This window comes from Thunnus albacares, chromosome 17 (genome assembly GCF_914725855.1).
Source record: "Thunnus albacares chromosome 17, fThuAlb1.1, whole genome shotgun sequence".
Lineage (NCBI taxonomy): Eukaryota > Metazoa > Chordata > Actinopteri > Scombriformes > Scombridae > Thunnus > Thunnus albacares.
In genome coordinates, this window is record NC_058122.1 from 17,827,651 (window position 1) to 17,852,847 (window position 25,197).

General features: G+C 40.2%; 2 protein-coding genes across 3 annotated transcripts; both read left to right on the forward strand.

Annotated features, from left to right (window-relative positions):
* The first annotated feature begins 1,217 nt into the window (after positions 1-1,217).
* On the forward strand, positions 1,218-6,497 carry asf1ba (anti-silencing function 1Ba histone chaperone). Its single transcript, XM_044330329.1, has 4 exons — positions 1,218-1,613; positions 2,528-2,643; positions 4,205-4,381; positions 5,587-6,497. The coding sequence occupies exons 1-4, from the start codon at positions 1,505-1,507 to the stop codon at positions 5,776-5,778; spliced, it is 594 nt and encodes a 197-aa protein (XP_044186264.1). The 5' UTR covers positions 1,218-1,504; the 3' UTR covers positions 5,779-6,497.
* Positions 6,498-7,007: 510 nt separating this feature from the next.
* On the forward strand, positions 7,008-24,926 carry prkacaa (protein kinase, cAMP-dependent, catalytic, alpha, genome duplicate a). 2 transcript variants are annotated; one of them, XM_044330327.1, is made up of 10 exons: positions 7,008-7,779; positions 16,734-16,795; positions 17,275-17,403; positions 17,897-17,995; positions 18,094-18,176; positions 18,263-18,389; positions 18,494-18,589; positions 18,814-18,936; positions 20,270-20,434; positions 21,906-24,926. In XM_044330327.1, exons 1-10 carry the CDS (start codon positions 7,734-7,736, stop codon positions 22,029-22,031), a joined length of 1,056 nt encoding a protein of 351 aa, XP_044186262.1. In that variant the 5' UTR covers positions 7,008-7,733; the 3' UTR covers positions 22,032-24,926. The 2 variants fall into 2 exon arrangements, with proteins under 2 accessions (XP_044186262.1, XP_044186263.1); XM_044330328.1 differs by lacking the exon at positions 7,008-7,779 and adding an exon at positions 13,916-14,075.
* The last annotated feature ends 271 nt before the right edge of the window (positions 24,927-25,197 follow it).

The following is a 25,197-nucleotide window of genomic DNA, read 5'->3' on the forward strand; positions in this document are numbered from 1 at the left end:
GTATGTTTTCATACATATGTTTACATACATATGTGCATATGTTTGTTGACTGGAGGACACATTTTCTTGTTAGGCCTCTCCAAGTTTGACCAACTGAGAGCACAATAAATTTAAAAAAACAAAAAAAAAAAAACAATACATTTTTAGTCAGTTGACTATCATTCTTTTCCCTGCATCTCCTCTCAGCTGTTTAAAGCTATATAGACATTTTACTTCATTATCAGTCACTTGCAGATATGACTGTACATATAAGCTATGGTTTACACAAGATATGGGAATATCACATGTACAATGGCATGCAATCCAGTAATAATCCTGCAAAAAGTATTGCCCTTGTGAAGCATATATGGCTATATCAAGTTTTGATCAGCAGAGAGCTGTTTCAAGGTTAATTTTCAAGGTTGCGTTGTTCTGGATTGCATTTGACTATATTGTGAAATGTGTCTGTTGCCACCCTTCCTGGGTCTGGACACGATAATAAAGTTGATTTTATTGTACTGCCAAACCAAGGTAATGTTATTGAACTACTGCTAATCAAAACTTGCAACATGGATTGACTTTAAAGGCAGGTCAAAGGATGTAGGCCACGTTATAATGCTTGATTTAGTATCTACTTTCATCAGTCAGGACATGAATTATGTGTTTTGTGGTTAAAATGATTACAGTTAGTGATGTAAGTAATTACTCTTTATGAATCAAGGCCTCCCCTCAAGGCCTCTGCTTACAGAGGTAATATGGGCAGCAGTGGTGAGTCATCAGACTGGGGTCAGTCACAGCAATTGGTCACAGCAACCTGAATAGTACACTTTTTTTATCATTGGAAAACACCCAACTGGCCATTGTAATCAGTGCCAGGAAAAAAAGACAGTGGAGCACGTCCTGATTACATGCAGGAAATATGAAGAGGAAAGAAGGGCAATGATTATGGGTCTACAGAGGCTGGGATGAGTGGAGGCCAGGGTTAAAGATCTGCTTGAGTGTAGGGACACGGTGAAGGGGGGAAAAAGATATTTAGATTTTTGAGAGCAACTGGACTAATTACAATACTGTAATAGAATCGGACAACAGTGGATGATTAAATCCAGAGGGAGGCAGTAATGCGATTTAATGCCAACTGCTGTGAAACCCCAAAGAAGAAGAAGAAGAAGGCCTCCGCTACCATGCCACAAGGAGGCGAAAGAGGCGCTTTGCCTTTCCTACAGACACTTAGCGCTTGCCGTAGGCGCGGATAAACCTCGATACAAAGCGGCGGGAGAGCGGTGGTTATATACTCAAATTTAATTTAAGATAACCACACCGAACATATTTACTTAGGTCGTGTGCATTTAGTCATACAGATAAGGCTTAAGTTGAGTAAAACCACTACAATACTGTTAAAGCTTCTGTTAACTGTGTTGTTGTAGTGTTGCTTTTAAAGTATTCCCCGGGAAACTGCTTTGCGCGTTTGTTTTTGCCCCCCCTCCCCTCCTCCTTTTTTTTTTTTTTTTTTAGCGCTCTAGCAACAATGGCGAAGGTACAGGTGTTAAATGTGGCTGTCCTGGATAACCCTAGTCCCTTTGGAAACCCTTTTCAGTTCGAAATAACATTTGAGTGTATGGAAGACCTCCCTGAAGGTAGGTGACGTTTACCATCGCACAATTGCTGTCATTATTGTGTGTCCGAGGCTAAAGCGGGAGTCTGTTGTCAGTTCAGTCCGTGTACTGGAAATTGCTAACAGCTAACGCTAACGTTACGTTACAGGGCTGTAGCAAAGTAACGTTAATGTTACACAACTTGATTGAATGTGTCCCCCATGGTGGACACATCTCTAAGTGATCTTATGTAGGTCAAATCCGTGAGATATAACTTAGAAATATGTGACAATGAACCGTGACGTGCACTCATCTTATACCTTTCATGTTACTCATACAGGCCTCTATGCATTTATGTTATGGAAACATATGTTTTACATTGTTGCAGTGTAAGTTAGCTATGAAATTGTCACAGAAATTAGTCGTGAGTTACAAATATGGACACAACCGAGGTCTTTGTCTTCTTTAATCGGTGCTCAGTGTTTACTTTCATCTACTTAACAGCATTTGGAGACCAAAAATAAGTGTTAGCCATAAGTGACAACCCTTCGAGCTTCAATATACCCCATGAAGAAGGGTTAACTTATAAGAACAACTTTTCTGTTAGCTTAATTGTTCATAGTACCATGTGGAGTGTTGTGTTGTTTTGTTTATAGTCAGCTGTATAGGTAATACACTGGCTTTGAACATTTAGCTCTGTCTCTGACTATTTGGAGACAAGCTGTCTTTTATGGTGAATGAATGCATAATCACATAAAATAATGAAGAAAAGCTAATAATTCTTGTATTTGAGAAGCTTTCTTCAGGCTATGTTTGATATTTTTATGTGGTTAATTTCTAAATTGATCAATGTGTTATCAATCATATTTGGCAATTTTTTTGACTTATTGTCAAAGCACTACTTTCGTAACTTTATATTTCATTGTGAAACCTAACATCTTTGTTTTGTTTTATAGACCTGGAATGGAAGATCATCTACGTTGGTTCAGCAGAGAGCGAAGAGTATGATCAAGTCCTCGACTCTGTCTTGGTCGGCCCAGTACCTGCTGGGAGACATATGTTTGTGTTTCAGGTAAAGCAGTGATTTGTGTTGCTGTAGCCATATATAGTGTGTACTGGGAACAGCAGTTTCATAAGATCTTGTTATATTTTAATACACATCTCAAAATCAGCAATAGCGTCCTCTTGCTTTTAAAATTCTGGACCTTTCTCCGTCTCTCCTGCATAGCTCTCTGAATGTTCACAGAGCAATTTGAAAGATTAGATTTGCCAAAGAGCCAATTTTACATTTTTACAAACAGGACTGTAGCTGTTCTCACTAGCTGGCCATCTGCATATCATGTCACACTGTGGGTAGTTTTATTTCAAGCCTTAAGCCTGGATGAGATGCTGTACATCAAGAAAATGGCAACTCAACATCTGATTATAACAAGTTGAATAACAATCTGGACATAAGAAACACAGTCCAGCTCCAGCTGCTCCTTGCCCTATATGGTCTACAGGATCATCTCAAGTATGTGTTGGGCTATACAAGAACATTGACTGTCTGAGACGCAGGATCAGTCAGACATTACGAAACATTTAATCTCTTTATTTATAAGGACAATGCACATTCATCAGCATTTCTGTAAATGTGTGAACCAGCAAGCTAATTTCCAGCAGCTGTCCTTTTTAGATATTTTAAAACCCATGAAGTGACAAGTTATCAGTCATTGGAAACAGTTTGAGTGAGATAAAGTTTTTTTTGCCCCACATTTCTTTTAATAGTTTGTAATAAACGGCACTTTTAAGAATCAATAAATCAGGACAAAACTAGTTAAAAATATGAAATCCAGTGAACAGTACTGTTATTTAAACATAACATTATGAATAAGTTGTCACTATTTTGTTTTTTGTCATACTACAAATTGGTTTCATGGTATTATCTATAATTATTGACTAATTGATAAGCAATTCATCAAAGTACTGGAAGGCTCATTGTGCCACTGGCATTAATTATGTTATAATCTACATATTAGTCCCTCCAGGAAATCGTGATCTTGTGATCGCAATAATTAATGCAAATCCAACCAATTTCCATAATGTTTGTGGGGGCTTGCAATTATGCAAAATTCCTGTGATTTCTTCGCGTTAAAGGTGCAATTAGGAAGATTTTGACATCAATATATCATCGTAAATTTAATGTCCAAACGTTGCGATGAGTATGAAAGACATTTGGGACGAGTTGAGATATTGTGTACGACGTGGACAGATTCACAGGAGTTCTGCTGAAGGCAGTACGGCACAAAGTAAGCCTTTCCAAACAAAACTTGCTTAATCAACAAAAATATTTCCTCAGGTGCAGTTAGCAAGGCTCTTCAACCTCTCCTCTCATCATCAAAACAACCCCTACGGCAGTCGTTGGGAAAATATAGCAAAAAAACAGTTCTTTAAGTTCAAGTAAAATATTTCCAGCTATTTCTGTGATGTGCATTATGCTTATTATCATAAGTAATGAAAGTATGAAAGACATTGTTGTAGATATGATTGTAGGTAGATTATGATTAAAAAAAAGTTCAAACCATTTGACAAATAAACAGTTACAGTGCCTGGAATTAATGTGCATCATCTTAAATTTGTTTTTCTTTCAACAGGCTGATGCCCCAAACACTGGATTGATTCCTGAAAGTGATGCTGTTGGTGTAACGGTGGTACTGATTACCTGCACATACCGTGGCCAGGAGTTCATTCGCATTGGTTATTACGTGAACAATGAGTACACAGACCCCGAGCTTCGCGAAAATCCACCCATCAAGCCAGACTACACACAGGTCAGAGAAATGTTTGATTTCTGGGTAATCTTGTTGAATTCTTATTCCAGGTAACTGCCTGATGCTTCTTTCACTGGTTTGAAGAAATGCTTTGGATTGTCTGGTTGTAGAACACCTGTAATGGAAATGTTCCTTTTAAAATCAACCCCAAAAATATATTGAAAAGTACACCACACGAACATTGATTAAAAGTCTAATTATGAATATGTGAATGACATAATTACACAACTAAAAGATCATAATTTGTTTTAATGTGTTACCATAAAAGTAGAAAGAGCAAAAGTAGTCATTGAGCAGCATGGTGCACTAATTAATACATTGTGCAATTGAAGCTTGTCACCCCAAAGGGTTGAGCCTGTACTTTGGAACACAACTTGCTGTTATTATTTAATCCTTCAAAAATTACCAATAATCCTTTCAATTCCCTCGATTATATAACTAGTGAAGCAGAAATCCTACTATCCTGTAAGCAATGTTCTTAATTCAGATGGGGACTCCACTGATAAGCTACTGTGAGTTTTGCTGTAAAGACAAAGGATTTTGTTTGTAGGTGTCACATTTTTATGGTGGCTGACATTTGGAATGAAACCTTTCACACATAAGTGCAAAAGGAAATATCGGGATGAGTGATTATAACGATCATTGTAGGTTATTATATAGCTGTTAATGTGGTTATTATTGGATAAATACAATTTGGTACCTACCATGACCTACAGAGTTAACAGTTTATTGCCCTGAGGATAGTGTAGGTGTCAAATGAAGTGGGATGCATTGCTAACTGATAGCAGTAATGTGTGCTTTAGCAAAAGTTAGCTGCCCCTAATGCAAATTAATCAGATGAGTCATTTGGGGAAATGTGAAAATATTCAAATTTGGTAAGTGTTTCCATTTAAGTTTCAAAATGTTTTTGTAAACAATTTTTGTCTCAGTCACACTAGGTAGTGCACACATGTTCCCTGTAATAGGCAAATGTAATGGAAAATTGTACATGCTTTAATATATCACTAAAATGGTTAAATTGTTCAAAATTTCAAATCAGCTACACTTAGAATCATACAGAAGGAAGAAAAATGTATAACTTTATGGTGATCAGAATAACCTATTAATTATTTGGTGCAAAATAACTAAAAGTTGCAAGGAGTATTGCTTAATGACTACATTTACTTGCACAAAGTATTTATCTATTTTCCATCTACCCCGTTCAGCTGCAGAGAAATATTCTGGCATCAAACCCACGTGTTACCAGATTCCATATAAACTGGGAAGGCTGCGCAGAGCGAATGGAAGATTGTGAAAATGTGGATCCCACATCAAACTCCATGCTCCCTCCATCCTGTCTCCCAGGAAAAGCCCCACCCTTGGGGATACTACCAGACAACTCAATGGACTGCTTATAGAGAAGACCCCTGAGTGAAAGGTGATGACTCACAGCCAAGACCTAATTTGTGAAGAATGCCTGTGGACATTCTAGTGTGGATATTTGCCTTACAGCTGCCCTTATTTCCCTGAAGCTTGTTGTAAAAAAAAAAAAAAAAGAAAGAAAAAGAACTGTCGCGTTGGGCTTCAGATGAGTGTTTATTTCAAGGATTATGAACATCTCACTGGAACAGTTGACCCTGATAGATGGGGAGTTCCTTCCCATGAAGCAATATTGAAGTAGTTTAACTCATGGAAGGGAAAACGTTAACTATGACATGCAGCTGAACTGAAACAGAACAGAAAACTGTTGTGATTCACGTTCCTTCCTTTTGTTTGTGCAGAACGGATTTGTACCCACTTAAGAGGATTTCAGCACTGAAGCAATAGGCAAATAAACTGCAATATTTTGCTGTTCAGGAATTTGATAATCTGCCATTATGTTTCTGTTCAAGTTCCTTTTGCACTTATTTGGATGGGCTTTTTTTGGGCTATATCACTTCATTCATGTTTTTATTTTTCTGTTTGCTATTTTGGGTTCCAAATAAAAGAACATTGTATTTGTTATGTACTTGTGTATGAATGACTGTGTGATAGTGAGAGCCATGTCCGTCCTCATTACTTGTCTTATTTTGTGTCATTTGTTTGACAGTATTGATAACAGAAACAATAAACCACTTTTTAATGAGACTAATACATTTACCCTTGTAGCTGTGAAGAATGTACCACACAAGTACTTTAATTTTACCCACAAAAAGGTTAAACACAACAGTGTCAACTCTGTAAAACAATATCAGAGTGAGTGGCCCCTTATATTTTCACATTTTACTAAAAATAGCCTGTATTAACGTCACACCCAATCACAGACCGGTCGGGTAAAAGGGGTGGCTAGGCTACAGAACTGCCTTTAGAAAATACTGCACTGCAAATACGAAGATTATTGTAAGATCGTAGCGTTTGATTTGTGTTGTGCATGAAACTCAGTGTGATAAATACAAACAGCTGATAATTTAAAGCGAAAAGAGGTAAAAACAGTTACAGTTGTGGGCGTATTGGCTACTAGCAAGTCTGAGAGGCGGGATGAAGCCGTTTGACAGTCAAATCGCATCAATGCAATAATTGTATGTATTAATGGTCATCCAATCAGCGCTCGACGTCCGACGTCTGTCACGTAAGTATGTTTCTATGTAGCCAATCAGAGGCAGCCAGAGGCGGGACCCGATGGATGGATGACTGGAGTTTCCCTTGCGGTGTGAAGATTAATGGAAAGGGTCTGTTGATCTTAGCAATCGACTGTCAGATGGTCGGTCCGAGGAAACCATTGCACTTAACGCTTGGCTTCGAAGCGAGTGGAGAGATATCCGTTTGAAATAACCTACAGCGGGAAAAAAAAGAATAACCTGGACAGCACTTTTGTTATCCAGGTCTGAACAGAAAAGGCCTGCCCACACATACAGCACCTGGTTAGTTCAGGCCAGGATACGACTGCGAGGGACGCTCGGAGCTAACGCTAGCCTGCTCGTTAGACAGACCGAAAAAAACGGCTTTCGACGATCTGTCTAATGGACTAGAACTGGATTTTGGATATATTAAAACCGTCTCTGGAAATTAAGGACAGTCGAGTGATATATCTTGATTTGCCTATTGACGAGCTAACGCTACCAAGCTAACATTAGCTAGCCTCGCTAACCCCCAGCGCCAGTGTTAGCTGCAGACTTGGATAGACTCGCTTGGCTGGACTTTTCCGAACTCACTAAGAAAACAAAGTAGCAGAGGAAATATATTTACAGTTAGTCAATAATGGTAGCTGTTAGCTAGTAGCTAACTGACAGCTTCATTGAACCAAGGGACTGCGTTAACGGTGTAGCATCACTTGAACGACTTTGTAAAGGAAAACTTAGTCCGAGTCCGGGGACTCCACCATCAGTCTGCCATCATGGGCAACACGCCCACCGCAAAGAAGGGCAATGAGATGGAGAGCGGTGAGTACCCCTTACCCCTTATTACCCGGAGCTACAGCTGTGAGCTGGCCATATTATGCAGCCTGTCGCTGGGTCATTTTGCTGTAGTCATTTCCTGTTTCCCATAATGGCAGCGAAATAAAAAGTACAACTTAACACCAGGATAGTGCATCAAGGCCCAGAGACCCTCCACAAAGACATAATATTAGATTGCTTTCGACACTGTTCTCTAATATGGATGCAGGGGTGATTATTATAAACTTTACTGGTTGTCAACTTTCGGTGAAAGACTCCCATCTACATATGAACTTTAGCCACACTGTGGCTGTGATACCATGTTCATCTCAGCTGAGCAGCAGAGCAGCAAGAGGATGTTATTCATTCTCTCCACAGATTTTGTGGGAAAGCTCGTGATTAAATGCCTCAAGTTATATTCAGAGGTACCAGCGAGGATGACAACGAGCCTTATACAACAGTCAGGTTTCTTTGTGGTTCATGTGTTTCAGATGTTTTTTCCCCTCTCTCCCCTCACAAGGTTATGAAAGGCTGCAGTAACATTATAACCTAACAGTTAGCCTGGTGTGGAGTTCTTTTCTTGTGCAGTTCTTGATAACCTAATTACTTCATGAAAAACATATTCCTCATTGTATAGAAAGACATGCACAAAGTGGAGATGTACATATTATTCAGGAAGTTTATGTAAGTGGGTTGAATGTTAATGTAATGTGGAAATGAGCATTGGGTCCCACAGACTGTGTTTGACACTAAGTGAGTAGAGGAGAGTTGGTTGTTATCAGAGAAGGAAAAAGCCACCAGGACGGGGTCATATGATGCACGCAGGGTGATCCTCTCCAGGCAGAAACTTGGAATTGAGGAGTCTCTTGAACATCATGTGATGAGCAGCATTTAGAACAAGGGCACTTGTATGTGTCACTGAGTGTGTGTGTGCGCGTGTGTGTGCGCTTGCGTGACAGAGCAGAAGAGATGCTCCGCTCTTGCTAATAGTATTGTGGGCTGTTGCCCCCACAACTTTTTATTTTATTGATGAGCCCCTTGAACATCGGTTTGACATCAGTTTTTATTTTAAAAAAGAAATGAGGCATTTGTACAAGCTAACAAGAAAATAAATGACAATTACTGTACACCTTACTCTACAGTGTGAACCTCAGAGGTTAACTACTAAATGAGGGAACATTTCCATCCTGTTTCTTGCAAAAATGTTTGTCAACTCAGTCCAAGCATTTGTTCTTTCTTTTTCCAGTTAGGATCACTGGCCGTGGAGAAGGCCTGGGAGGACACGGTCTAATGTTTTTATCCATAACACCATAAATAACGCTCAAGTGTGCAAAGTCTGAACAGCTATCTGCAAAATGAGCATCAGCTCCTTGTTGCTGGTAGAGAGTAGGTGTGAAGAATGGCCTCCAGTCCCTCTGTAACGTTAACCCATCCCTGGTAACCCCATGTAATAATGTTCATTACTTTCAGGAGTTGTAGCACAGATATTTGTTTCTTAAATGCTCAGGAATCTACTGGAAAATAGAGGATTAGTGGGTTAGAAGCACGGACAGAGGAGGCACTGCTGGGGGAGGTTTGTTGAAATGCCCTGCATCACATCCTTATCAGCCTGATCGCTCTGGGCCCACCCTGATCCCCAGAGACAGGTGCTGACCAGGGGTCCAGAGCCCACACCCAAGAGCGTTATTTTCCACAGAGCAGCTTGAGATTAAGGACAAGATGGCATCCTGTTTTGGGTTCTATGGAAAAAAGAAAGTGGAGAGTGTTGAGAGCTGGTTCAGGTGCGCAGAGTCTGTTTCCCCTGAACTTTCCAGGCCGGAGAAGACGAGCGGAGAACAGCGCAGTAGTATATAGAGCCGAGTCCTGGCCCACAGGAAGAAGCAGGGCGGACAGACAGTGAACTGCTGCAGGAAGTGAAGGAGCAAGGAAGGTCCAGCCCATGCTCTGCGTAGTTAGTCATCGCTTCTACTGAACTGAAGGTTTATACAGGGGACCAGGAAAGCTCTGGCAAGTTCTGGCGTTTAAGATACTGTGTGTGTTGCGCATTCTGGATTTCCCACTTGTTAAAACCTCTGGACATACTTCAGTGTTAAGACTCTACACAGGCTTTCAGCTGGCTTCCCCCAGCCTCGTGTGATGTCTCTTATTCACAGGCTGGCAGGGAGGCTGTTTCAACATGCCAGTCCCTGTCTGGGGGATCCAGGCAGTGGGGAAGGCAGACATGATCTACCACAGGAGGAGCTAGAGACTTGCTACTGGAGTGAGTTTTCATTCTGGATCTGGACCGGAGCATGGGTTAGGGGTGGAGCCGCGGCCCGCGTGTCCCACTAGTTAGCCAGTCACAAACTGAGCTCAAGTTCATACATTTAACAGATAATCAAGCTATTTTTTTCTCATGATAATGTTTGTTGCCATACTGATATCATGACTTGTCTTCTAGCTTTGGTGGAGTGATCTTTCATGTTGGCAGACATAGATTTTGCTGGTATTAATGGCCAGCAGCCAAGACATATGTGCATGCGGTGCATAGTCCATGTACATAAGTACACACATGGAGCAGCCTGTTGTTTGTCTCTGTTCTGTTGCCTATTGTTTTTTTACTTACATTTCAAAGGAAAGCACTCCTCACGTACTGTTGGAAGTGTCTGTCAGGCGTTGGACTGCACACTGTAAATCTGTCAGCCTTATCTATTATATGTAATAACCATGTAATAACTAACCTATCCAAACACATGCATACTTTTTTTCTGTTTTTTTTTTTTGTGTGTGTGTCCCCTTTTGTGTCGTTTTCCTACATGCTGGTAGGGCTCTAGCATGTCTGAGTGTTTGCTTGGAAATCTTTTCCTGTTCTCAACACACTTAAACATCTGAGCAAGGCCGTGCTCAGCCAGTTATGACACAAGGGATGGTTATATTGAATTCTGTGTGTTTTGAATTGGCCATATAATGATGTGGCACGCTGTCAAAGTGCAACTCCCTCTATCTATAAATATCTGTGTGGTTCATGTCCTGCCCCTGCTCTGCACGCAGCTGGTTTGTGTAACAGAGGCAGGTTTGTGTTTTCTAGGGTTGGGTACCGTTCACATTTGAACTGGTACCTGGAATTTGGTACTGGTACCCAACGGTACCCTTTTTTTCAGTACTTTACTCTCTCTGTAATAACATGTAATTTCAGTTGTAAAAAATAAAACTTCTCAATTTCAACATTGTTATTTATTTAGAACATTATGTTGAGTAAGATAAAATAAACAAGGTAAAATAAGTTGCTTAGGCTAACGGGTGGAGATGTGCTGTTTGCTGAAAATGCTCTAAAAGCCAGTCATCTGCAGCTCTTCACAAAACATCTCACTGTGGCTGTTTCTGCGTGTACTGTGCCTCTCTGAGTTATTTCTAACTGATATGCTGAGCAAATAGCTCCAAATATCTCCAGATCTTGTTGCGTCGACTTGTTTTTACTGAAGAATAGCACTGCTAACAAAGCTACGCTAACTCGGTGATAAACACATTTCATTTCCTGTAAGTTCTTCACAATAAAAGCCTTCAGCATGAAATGTTTCCATCAGCAGTAACTTAACACAGCTCTGATATGACTGAAAGCGATCAGGAAAGGATAAAAGAAGGCTGATAACTGAAAGTACAAAAACAGCAACACAGGAGAGAAATTCCAAGTGCATGTGTGTCGGTAAACTAGGAGGGATATTAAGGCTCATAAGGAATTTTATCAATATTTATTTGAATTCACACAGCCCACTTTTCAAGGTACTGAAATTTGGCACAGATTGATATAACATGAATAGGTCCTCAGTGGTACCAACATAATTCGGTCGGTACCCTTAAAATACAGAGTTTGGTACCCAACCCTAGTGTTTTCCGGTACTCATCACTTCCTGTCTCCAGATAAAGGGGCTTTGTTGTAAGCCCACACTGATTACCAGTGGACCTTACTCTTGAAATGCCAATCAGCCACCTCAGATAAGCTTACAGGACTGAACTGAAGTTGGCAAGCTGACATTCTGCCAGAGAACAATTCTGGAGCAAGTCAAAACTGATGATGGAGTTTGGTGATTGGAAAAGGAGTTCTTGTTTCTTTTGGATTCTCACATCAACAGGCACGTTATATCCCATTCAGACTGACACAGTGATGCATGTCAAAGCCGTGTCAGGGGTCTATTTTAATGAGTCAGTGCTCATCAGCCGAATCTCCTTCACAACCTGCCTTGTGGCCCAGGTTGGATGCTGCCCCGATTTGGTGACCTGCCGTTGCTACCAGGAAGGGAATTAATTTGAATGAGAGTCAGAAAGAGAGAGAAATGTAAAGTGTGCTCGAGCAGACGATCAAGAGGGTGGGAGGCAGGGGCAGATGGACAGACAGAGCTGTTCATCTAAAATTTTATCTGGTAATTTGATGTAATTCTCAGGATTATAAGTGAAGTTTATGAACTACACTGCAGACTGTAGTCTCTGCTAACAGTGAGAAACAAAGTGACAGTGGTCTCATGAATGAGTGCAACACACATCGAGCAGACCCGCGTCATATGCACGTCTGCTATCGAAAGTAGTATTGATAGTGTGCATCCTGTGTGTCTGGTGGTAAAGTCCCTACAACAAATAAACCCATAGCATATTAAAATGCTATGTTGCAGAAATGAGAGCTCTCAGAAAAGCAGTCTTAAGACATACCTTATCAATGATTGATTTCTTAAGTAAAAAGAAATCAGAAGCCTGACCTCAGGAAGACATATGTTTATATTCAGTGTTACTCACCAGAACACACTGTGGAGATCTTAACAAATTTGTTGAATGCATTTTTTGGAACATTTTTGAGATCTGAATTGTTTACATCCATGTGAACTAGCTTGTTGTGTTCTCCCTCCCTGCCTTTGTTGGTGCATTGCTGCACGTCTTGGTGCATTGTCACCACCTGTAGGCATCACATGCATGCATGTGTGTCCTATTGCATGTGCACTGAACAAACCAAACAGGGGTCGACTCATTTAAAAAAAAAAACAAAAGAAACGGCTCCATAGCACTACTAGAGATCAAAAACTCCACAGGCTACATTTAATTAGCCAATTCAGATCTTACAGTAGGATATGAAATTACTTCCCATTGGAGATTTTGCTAGTAACTACTTGCCAACCAGTCACAGTAAAATGTCAACTGCCAGTGCTCAGCTAATGATTACAATTGATTCTTCACCTTTTACACACCTGCAACCACCTTCCAAGTTTACGTGCAGCTCTGTTTGTCTTCTGACTGGTTTCTTATGCACCACATAGGGCTGTATGCTATCTGAACGAGGCCTGGTTTTAGACTGGGACCTGATTTGGCGCGCTTCACTGTTAAATGTCGGTCAGCTCGCCCTAATATAACCCCTCTGTTCCTGCGTCAGAGTGGGCCAGTGAGGCCCAGGGGAGAGATGTAGGATTGATTTTTGGAGGATCAATTCAGCACTGGCACTACACAGATTCTCTGGTGCATTTGGGCAGAGAGAAAAAGTTTCACTGAGGTTTGTGCGTTCCTGCTTTGCTAGTGTCTCCTGAGAGAGCCACTTTTATGTTTTTGAAAACACCCAGATCGACCCCGAAAGTTTTTCATCACAGATGTGACATCTGATTGGTTCTGCTAATTAAGGAAAGTTTGAGCTGCATCTCAATGTGTCTAGTTCATCTCGAGGGTCTTCACATAGGCCCAGTTTTCCATAGAACTTCCTGTCTGGGTTGGATAAATATACCAGCTAGTGTTTTAACGCCCCTCCCCCTAGTGATTATGTCCCTGTTTAGATCAATATGTATCCTCTGTGTGTGCACATGTGTGTGTATGTGTTTGACATGAGAGGGAACGGCAGAGAGTACTTTGTGTACAGAATAAATATTGATACAAACCAAGCAAGGGTCCAATTGATCTGTGTGAGTGTAACAGGAGCAGCGCTGCTCTCCATGCTAGGTTCGACTGCACACTGGAGGTGGATGCTACTTTCTAAACTTGGTCCCCAGCAAAGTGACAGTCACAGGAAAGACTGAAGACACCCTGCTGGCAAGGACACTTGACTGGTTGCTGCGGATGAGTGGGGCTGCTGATCCGACCAGAGTGCTCACCGAGGGGGAGGATAGGTCATGAGTCAGTGGCTGTGAGGAAGAGGCTAAGGAAGAAGAACCGGGGAGACTTTGCAGGGCTGATGTGTGACAGGAAGAGCTCCAGGAGGCATGCAGGGAAGAGGGAGTCATCCTCGCGCTCTAGTGAATCGGGGTCGCGCTCAGCAGATGCTGCAGCAGCTGAGGTACCCATAGTCATCCCAGATGGTAAGGATTTTGGGGTTACAAGAGAGTCAAGGTGTTGAACTTCAGTTGATCACCTGCAACTCCCATGGTAGTAATAGCAGCCAAGCCTCCTAAATCTAACAAAAAGCGAGACTATGAAGATCTAGAGAATTCCTCGAAGACAATTGTTGATTTGGGCATTTAACTCCCAGCTAGTTTTGCAGCACTATCAACATCTTTCCCCCAGGAATCACTCCATTTGTAGCTGTTTCTGCTTGGAAGTTGGAGTTGAGCAACTTTCACGGGAAATGTTTTGTCCCTGGTGACTGGTCTGCTTCCATTGCTCTCTGTGGGAGCAACAGTGTTCTCAACATGTTTATGCAAACTTTGGTCTTAGCCGTTCTTGCTGGCTTTCTCTCATCCTATAGTTGGAGCAGCTGGTCTTAAGAGAATTTGCAGGAAATCACATTAGCTAGATCAGGATTAAGCTTTCATCTAGTTTTGGAGTGTGTGTTTATATGAGTGATTCCAGAGAAATTTCTGCATAGATAGTTGCTATTTTTGTAAGCTCCTTCTCAGTTTTCTAATCTAGATATATCACTCAAAAAAAACATTGGTTTAAATATTCAGTTCAAAAAGTTGGTGAATGCGCTTTCACTATTGACAGCTCACTGGCTGTATTTAAAGTGTGCTGCAGGCAGTTGTTTTGCATTGATTACCTTGGCAGATAGACATTCTACATTATCCTGAAAGGCTTGACATGGTTTATGTTTCCACAGTTTGTCAGTAAGTGAGTATAAATAATACTTTTTATTCCATTATCAATTTCCGCCCCTTGGAAGTCACTCTTATATTAGGGAAATCTTGTTAAACGTTAAGCACATAATTTAGATCTGTGCCGAATAAAGAGAAGCATGAGACTTTCTTTGCTCTTGCTGTACAGTGTAGTAATTTAGCACCACAGTAAAGAGAAACTATTGTTCTTTTTCTGAAAGTAGTTGTACATTTACAACCTCAATCTTGTGTCCCAGCCTAACAGTGGAAATAGCTGTGCTGCCTCAGCTGTTAAAGCAGCTAGCGTTCTTAAAACTAGCACACAGATAGTAAGGAGGAATGAGGAAGGACTGGTTATCTACATGTTCCCACAGAGCACTGTGATTAGCCTCATAAAGATAAGGGCAAGAAAAATGAACTTCTGCATATGACACCTTGTGTGCCAAGCTGTCAAAATCTGTCCACAAGCATGTCTGCCAATTGATAATAGCATGTATATGTGTGTATGTACAGTATGTATGTTTTTTGCATTGCTGTGTCATTAGCTTTGTTCTGAGAAACCTTGTAGCCTTACATTAAACTGCATCTTATCACAGATCAGTTTATTGTTTTGCAATAGTGCAGTCATAAGTGGACTGACTAACACTGACTCAAGTCTAGGACTTTTCTGAAGACGGGTTTCTCTAGAGTAACCTTAAAAGGGCCAGCATTACTACAGTCCATATGCATTCACTTATTGAGTCTGACAATGGACAGTGTCAAACCTGAGAAAATTTTGATCATATATGTGAAAAGAACTCAAAATGTTGTTTTTCGAATTGAAGTCAACTTCAGATATCTCAGAAATAGGCTCCTCAGTGAATGGACAAGCATGGTTTTATGGTGTGGGGCAGAAACTTCCTCCAACATGTGAAGTCCTAATGTCTTCTTTGCAAAAGTGCTCAGGCTTTGTCAAGTAGTATGGGGACAATGACTTGGCCACTCTGTTTATGTTATTGCTGTGTAGCTTGGCCTTTGTGTTTTGGTATTGGTTTCTTGCTTGAAAACAAGCCTCCTAAGTCACCCCCCTGCAGGAGTTCTGTGTACTTTGTTGAAATCATTTTACCATCTATCTGCCAGGTCTTGCTACTGAACGACATTCCCACATCATGATACTGGCACCACCATTAATCATATTGGGGATGATTTAAAAGACTCTAGATCCACTCTTATTTTGAGTGTCCCACATGCCTTTTTAGCAAACTAGCTGTGATGTCACACAAGTGGATTTCTATTTGCTACTCTCCCATAAAGCTGTGACTTGTGAGGCACCCGGCTAACAGATGTTGTTATAGTGTCTCCCATTTTACTTATGGAACCCTGTAGCTTCTTTGTTGTTGCTACAGGCCTCCATCTCCTTGTTTTAGAAGATGGCATGTACCAGACAGGTTTACAGCAGTGTCCTACTTGATCCATTTTTCTGTGGGGTATTCAGTGCGTTTCAGTGAACTTGTCACTAATTGGTTTGGAATGTCTCTTTGTCTTTATTCATTATAATTTTGATTCACTATACATGTGATCTCTTTTTATCTTATCTGGCTTCTAAAAATAGTTGGCTAGACAAATGATGATTTGGGTGTGTTATAGTCAATGGAATATGGTTAACCAATCATTGCTTTTGTTTTCTATTTATATCAATTTGTACCTTGAACAGGATTATCTTTATGATTTAATTTGAAAGTATTTATGTAGATTTTTATAGGCACATAATGTGTTATCATGCACCATTGACGGAATATCTCCTGAATCATTCCACATTTTATTAGGAAACACCCATGCTGAGGTGTTCTCTCAGTCTTGGTGATTACATGAGGTCACCTGTAATACTAAATCCTTTTATGTCTGGACTTTAATGTCTTTGAACTTTGTTATGTTATGTAATTACAGTGAAGGAGTTTCTTGCCAAAGCCAAAGAAGATTTCCTGAAGAAATGGGAGAATCCAGCACAGGTGAGAGAGTAAAAATCAGTTTTTAATCAAAGTTGTTCATAATCATTCTATCACTATTATAATTGTACTGTGTTATTGTTCTTCTGCCAGTAATATTTTTATTTTTAGACTTGACTTCTGTTTTCACATGCTTGTCCACTCAGGCAGACTCATGGAAGTAGTCCCGCCCATGAACAAATTAATTCTTAGTTATTTTAGAGGTGCAGTGCACCCTCTGCTGGGCTAATGTGAAACATGTCCCTTTTTCCCCCATGAGTGCACCTCCAAAGTATACTCTCAATAAACAATGACAGCATGTCTAAATCTCATTAAAGCCACAGGAATACTTTTGTAAATACTCAACATCACAGTACATAATTGTACTGTATTTTAGGTAGGTTAGATATTTAGAGAAAATTGTGAACTAAAGTTGGCCTCTTCATGGTATGTTGCCGGCAAGTTACCTTGTCCTCTTACTGACGTCCTCTTCTACCCCTCAGCAAACTGCGGCATTGGACCACTTTGAGCGTTTGAAGACCTTAGGCACTGGTTCTTTTGGTCGAGTCATGCTGGTTAAACACAAAGAGACGGGCCAGCATTTTGCCATGAAAATACTTGACAAACAGAAGGTACAGTACATTTGGGCCTGATAATCGAGACCAGTAAACAAATGTGAATGTGTGATTTGGGCAATCCAGTCTGTATTTTTATATTATGATAATGCTTGTTATGTACAAATTGTATCATTAAGTATACCTAGGAGTTCAACAGTCTTAATGAGTGTTTATAATAGCAGATTCCTACTGAAACATTAATTCAGAGAGCCAAGAATAATCCATATGCACTAACTATACAACTATATTGACTACAAAGAGGTGACTGACTTTTTTATGGAAGTTTTTGTTTGTTGCATAAAATTTTATGATGCCAATCGTGTCTTCTTAGATAAATTCTTGCTTGGGGATGGAGGAGGTCATATTCATAAACTAACTTGGTAGTACTAGGACGTTAAAACTTTTTGAGCCAAGTAGTATTCCTCTTTTTTTGTGTCTCAAATATGCCTGATGAGCTATTTTAACAACCTATTTTACTTGAATAAGCCTCTGTCCTGATCCCTCTCAGGTAGTGAAGCTGAAGCAAATAGAACACACACTGAACGAGAAACGTATCCTGCAAGCTGTCAGCTTTCCCTTTCTGGTGCGACTGGAGCACTCGTTTAAGGTACACATTGAAAAGTTTGTTTGATCTTTTAAGCATGCTCCTCATTTTAATGTGTATGTTTTGCATGTCAAAGTAAGACTTTGCTCATCTCCCAATAGGACAACAGTAATCTGTATATGATAATGGAGTATGTACCTGGGGGCGAAATGTTCTCACACTTAAGGAGAATCGGTAGATTCAGGTAAGTTCACCTTTAGTTAACTCAACCTAAATATTTCCATGAACTTACTGGTCGACTGTAAATATTGTTGCTGGTCTGTTTTGCAGTGAACCACATGCCCGCTTCTACGCAGCCCAGATTGTACTGACCTTTGAATACCTTCACTCTCTGGATCTCATCTACCGAGATCTGAAGCCGGAGAACCTGCTCATCGACCAACAAGGTTACATACAGGTAGATTTTGCATGTTTGTTTGTTTTTCAGCCATCCATAACAGTTTCTAATTGGTCTGTAAAACTCTGTGGTCAGTACTCAGAGCTGTACACTGTGTTTCCCAGGTAACAGATTTTGGATTTGCAAAAAGGGTAAAGGGCCGAACCTGGACACTTTGTGGGACTCCAGAGTACCTGGCACCAGAGATCATCCTCAGTAAGGTGAGTGTTCAGCTCGGCCCATGGTGAACGGCACTGCTCTTTATGTCACAAGGAGTTTTAAAATCAGTGTGGGACTTCATGTAGGAAACCATTTCAATATAGCTGGACATCAACTTTAGGACTGTGGTACCGTTATCTGCTTGTTTTGTATTGTCAGCATTTTTATATGTGAAAGTTTTTTGAGGACGTATCTGACTGCCCTTCATCTCCTTTGTGTTTTTCAGGGGTACAATAAAGCAGTGGATTGGTGGGCTCTGGGAGTGCTGATATATGAGATGGCCGCTGGTTACCCCCCCTTCTTTGCAGACCAGCCTATTCAGATTTACGAGAAGATTGTATCAGGGAAGGTGAGTTTAGAGCGGGCTACCTAAATAATCCCTTTTTTATTTTTGCAAGTAGTTGTCCCGGCACAATGCTCCTTCAACAAAGGTCCTCTGAAAGCTCTAGTCAGCAAACTAAAAAAGATTTCAAAATGCATTGTAAAAGTCCATTATTCATTCAAATACTGTTCTTCTAAATTTGTGTTGATATAGTACTTCACACTAATCACATTAAAAAGGATTGAGTTTATAAAACACTCGTAGCTGAAATGTAAAATGTAAATTAATGGAAACTGACACTTCCTGTATTAAATGAATTCTCCCCAAGAAACTAGATAAGTTATTCTGTAAAGTTGTTAACTTTGAAATCACTCTGTTTTATAGACTGGGGTGTCTGATCAACTCACCTTAATTAGCTTCTTCATCAGCAATATTGGATCAAAGGCAACTTTACTGCTCTTGACTCCTCAGTTCCCCTGCCCCTTCCATTGAAATACAATACATTGGTAAAATTATGTTGGCATTATTTTCTCTTAATTGATAGGACAGAGTTGAGAATACCTAACTTTGTCTTAATCTTTAATGTTACCCGTTGTTTGTTCTTTATAAATATGTTGAATTTTTTGAGGAGAAAACTTAAAAAAACATTAAAGTCCTTCATTTACAAAGCACCCAGGTATTTGCCTTGGGGACATATAAATAACTCATAACATAACTAGCGTGCATCCTGGTACTCTGACAGTACATGAACCACAAGTCATACATCATGTGACAGCAGTGAACGATATAAATCAGCATCAGTTAGTGCTTATCAGAGCATTGGAACTAAACAAGTACACTCAGTGACTTTTAAAATGGCCTCATAGTTAGTCAGGAGGGCCAGTTTTAGCATCTGCCAAATGGCCATCATCTCTGGCTTTCATGTATGGCTGTTCCAAGGGTTTAACTAAACAACAGTGAGAAAAATTAAAAAAAACTTATCAGTGATCTTGCAGACAAAAAATGGCTTATGCATCAGAGTGGACAAGGGAAAATGGATTTGTGCAAAAAAGCAGATGTGTCAAAACCAGGCAAATCACATCCAAATTTAACTGTAGTGGGCGTAATGTCATTTAAGAACGCACCACTCATAGAATTTTTGTATAATGAGCTAAAACAGACAAAGACTGTGTCAGCTGTTAATGTTGTGAGCAAAGTAAGTATGCAGTGGGCACAGGAGCATCAAAACTGGACCTTTGATTGAACCATGGCTTACCTTAACCTGCAGCTATAAGCCGGAGTCCTGCAGTCTATTGAAAAAGCACAGCATGAGAACATGAGGCTTGAGAATACACACTCACACTGCTTTGACTGTTTGCAGGTTCGCTTTCCCTCCCACTTCAGTTCAGACCTGAAGGATCTGTTGAGAAATTTGCTGCAGGTGGACCTGACCAAGCGCTTTGGCAACCTCAGGAATGGAGTCAATGATATCAAGGGCCACAAGTGGTTCGCTACCACTGATTGGATTGCCATCTACCAGAGGAAGGTGAGATGCCAGCCTCCTGTTTTTGGCTGGACCGCAACAGCAGGACCAGCCCTATAAACATGAATGACTGACTGACTGACTGACTGATGAAGTTACACCATTGGTGTAACTTCATCTGAAGGCCACCTGAAGGCCACCGAAACTTGGGACAGCCAAGTATCCCAGAATGCATTTTGCGTCAACCAGCAGCAATGGTGGAGATTTTGAGCCAGGCTAAAAGCTGTTGTAATATTCACTGTAGGACTGTTAATATGTTACTTTATTAAGTTTTAATACTTGTTCAGGTGAGAAAGTAACCATGGAGATTCCCAATGTGTGGTCAGTTTATCCAAATGACGCCTATTTGGAAATTGTTTTTTGAGATGTGAGGAGCCGCTGGCCGGGTGAGACCAGCCCGGTCATCTCAGCCACTAGTAGCTCAACTCTTGAGATGATCGGCCGGTCAACGTCCGTTATCATCCCAGGGAGAATACGATCTGATCAACTGATCTGTGCAGCTCTTTGGTAATTTAACGCTCACTCTAATGTCTCCGTAGCATTTTGATATGTGAGATAATTCCTTTTGGAAGATAAATTGGTCTCACAGATTAAATCTAACAATTGTAGCTGCCACATTAGTTTGTCTGAATGTAAAGTGAAACTTCATGAGATTATTTTTTTTTTGTGAGGAAAAAAAACTGTTAATGGAGCTTTGAGTAGAGATTATTTTGTCACAGTACAGTCAGGTAGTTGTGTCGAAGCCGAGCTGCTGCTGTTCTAATTGCAGAATGACCGTACTGTATCCTCCTGTTCTTGGAAGTTTGTACTCCTGAGCCGAACTCGACAAGTCCAAACTAGCAAGTACACAAGTCTGAACTTGGTGAACTTGGTACTGAGAAAGGCCCTATGTGCAATTGGCTTCAGTCAAAGCCCGGCGCACTTCTTGGGGGCTTCGTCAACATGTGTCACTACTTCCTGTATCCGTCCAAGGAACCTTCTTGTAGCTTCCTTGTATCTGTTGTTCAAAATTAAAACTCTCTAGCGTTTCATACACATATACTAATCTTATTAGCAGTGCTGTGACAGTCTAAAAAAACAAGGACAAGAAGAAGAACTAAATCTTTTATTTGATATGACAATATGAATGAATACAGAACTCTACTTTTTGGTGCACATAAATTCAGGTTTATTTGTATAACCCTTAATTACAGTCATAGTTTTCAAAGAGTTTCATAAAGTTTACAGTAAAAGGGAACACATGACAATGAATCCTCAGGAAAAGCTGTGAGGAAAGTACTGCACAGTGAGGGATCCCCCCCACCATGACTTTACTATGTACAACTGAAAACTAACATTAATTTGTTTTTAATAATCTGTTTATCTCCTGGAACTTATTCTAATGTCATCCAGTAATTTATGGTGCATGCTGTGGCTTTGGTGCTCTATACCATTGTGACTGATGTTGATAATTTGATTGTCCTGTGTGTTCCAGGTGGAAGCTCCCTTTATTCCTAAGTGCAAAGGCCCCGGTGACACAAGCAACTTTGACGACTACGAGGAAGAGGAAATCAGAGTCTCCTTCACAGAGAAGTGTGCAAAGGAGTTTGCTGAGTTCTAGATTCCAACCATGAGTAGTGGCGAGACAGGGGATTTTGAAAGTAAAAGGGGGTCTGAAGAAAGGAAGCACTAGGGTGGACTGCTAACTTGCTTATTTGTAATGACGACAACATTGTAAAATCCCCCCAATGGAAAGGTAGGCAAAGTGAAGAAAGATCCAACAGAACCAGCAGTGTTGCCTTTTCTGATTGTTTCTCAACTGTTACCTATTCATTTTATTTATCCCACTTGTGTTTGTGGCAGGGGCTTGAGGAGAACAGGCATAGGTGGTGGCTGTTCAGCTAGACTTGTATCTTTCTGATGTTGTAATAACAAGTTTTCAGTCTTTGCAGGTTGAGGCATTGATTTTTCTGTTAAGGTACTGAATCTGCTAGGCTCCTTTTTGAACGGCTACTCTCTACAAGCTTCTCAAAGAGTGATAGTTGTATCTTGTCACCCTGGTCCCCCCCCCCACTCCACCCCTTTCCCCCCGTTCCATCTCTCCATCCCGAATCTGTCCAAGCAATACCAAGTCCAACAGATGTGCCTATCATAATGCCAACTGGTTGGAAAACTGTGTCGAAAGCATTGGTGCAGAGCTTTGGCTATGGTGGCGTCGGCCCTTGTGCCCGTTTTTGGTTGAAAGCTTGAAACTCTCTGCACCTGCCTTTGTCTGCTCAATGTGGCATATTATTGGGTAGATGATGCACTTACTGCTTGCAGTTGAAGCAGTGGTGACCTCTTTGATCAGAGTGAAAATGATTTATGACAGTCAACGTCATCTAGGTCTTACTCGTTTTGGGGACCTGTGAGAAATGGTAAACATGAGGTCTGCATTTAAGTCTGTCTTTCTCTTAGCTGAATTTATTAGAGCATTTTAAAAAAAAATCCTATTGGTGATCATTTTGTCCTTTTTATGTCAATCTCTGTGCTTGTGTGTTATTTAGTGCTCAAGGGTGGGTTAAAAAGCTGTGATTTAGCAGCAACTAACATTGTGGTCACACTCCTGACTATTGTTTATTTAATTCATAATACATTTCTACATGTATATTGAGAGATATATATGATAGAGAACACAAAAATATCCATCTTTTTCAACATTGTCTCATAGCTGTGAAACTGAATTAAGATTTCATAAATAAACAAATATAAATTCTGCCAAAATTTGCAAACTGAGAACATTGCAACGTTTCCTGTATGTAATTATGATGGTGGTGGATTTTAATACGCAAAAAAGTAGCAAAACGTTTCAACAAAATGTGCATGTTATTTTTGTACAATATCACTTTTAAAGAAAGATGGCAGAGGTACCTGAGATCATGGATAACAAGCTTAACTATTAAAATGGACTCTCGGCTGCTCTATTTTGAAGATGGAACAAGACCCAGTTAAATGTGTCAGAAAGTTCTTCTGGGCTTTGTTCATTGTTCTGTTGTACAGCAACAGTTCGCTGATAAATGTCACTGAACTTGTGCTTCTCACCTTAATTGTTTTTTTTTTTTTTTCCTCCTTCCCCTTTCTCTTGTATATACCCTTACATGTAACACCTTCAGACAGATTTACAGTCCAACCAGATTTTTAGGACTGTTGAGATTGGGGTGTTTTTGTTTCCGTTTTCCAGCTTTCAATGTAACAAATTAAACAAAGGAAGCTATCCTAAAGCTCTCCCCTTTTTGCCAAGTTTATTTCTGTGTATGCAAGACAATCGCAGACCAAATCTTATCGCTGGTTTGTTGACTGAACACATTGTTTTGGTTTCATGAAGGATGTACGCTTTTTCGCCCCCCCACCCCCGCCCCCGCTCCATAGGCCCTAGGTGCTAGACTTTGTCCATCTCACTGAAATGCTTCTGTGAATTGTTTGATGTGCATCAATCTATTTGTCATAAAGTCTTGTAACATGACATTTTTGAGAATGTTTTCGACTCTAAATGATTTCGGTAGGCTTGAGTAATTATTTTTGGCAGTCTCTTAATGTAAATGAGATCAAACGCAGGATACCTTTTTGAATGTCTTGAATTGTCTGATGGAGATGTTTCATTGCTGTTTGGAAACATGATGTGTATTTTTTATTATACATGTTTCTCTGGTGAGCTCGGTTTTTCTTGCATGTGGTAAAGCAACCCAACGGCAAGACATCTCCTGGACCTGAGACATGTTTAAGAAACCATTGTTTCCACACCCCGACAGTCTCTGCTGTTTAACCTTTTTTGATTTTGTTAGAGCATCACATTAAACAATGCAGTGGATCACCAACCAACTTAGCGAAGCACACGGCACGCCGTTTTCAAATCTCCTATTTAACTGATTTGTGCTAATTCTTTGAAACTTTTAAGACAACACTGTAATGCTTTTGACGAGAGCACATGTAATATCTTTGGTCTTTATGTTCTGACAAATGACTAAATCAGAGTTGGTGGGTAGACGGCAATGCCACCTGATCCACTTCAGACACTGAGGCCATTACAATGCTTTATTTTTGTTTCCCATACACAACGTCTTGTCATTTGTCTTTAATTCTTTTCTATCAGCACTATCAACTGCTCTCTGCTCATTTGAGTTTTTCTCCTGTGTTTGCCTTCTATTTTCATCAAGTTTCCACATTCAGACATAACACTTTTTACATCTGAGATGTTTTGCGTTCATTTTTCTAATTGTATTTTCAAAAAAAAGGAAAAAAAAAAAGAAAAAACAACATTAATCTTTTCCTCATGACCTGGGTACAGTGATTGTGTAGTCTATTGTACCTTTTGGGAAACAATACTGTATATCCTTGCCTTTGACAGTCTTAACTATCTTACCCTCTGGAGAACTTGACAGATACCCTTAGAACACAATGAGTATGTTAAAAAAAATATACATAAAGTAATATTTTGCAAAATGTATCATTCCAATAAAGTTTTACTTGTTAAGACTAATATGTCTGGGGTTATATGTAAGCTCTCACTTCACCTTGCACAATGTTACACCTTGTCACATTAAAAAAAAATAATAGAGTTTTTATGTAACATGCAAATCTCAAGAAGATATTTTGCAGTTTCAGGCTATCTCAAGGCTGGATCAGAGGAACATGTTGGTAGGTGACGAAGGAAGATGTATTTTTCACTGTCCTTTCGGTTATTGTGAGCGAGTTAAGAGGCTGGCAGGCGCAACTGAATAATGCAGGTTTGTGTTCATTCTGTCACAGCA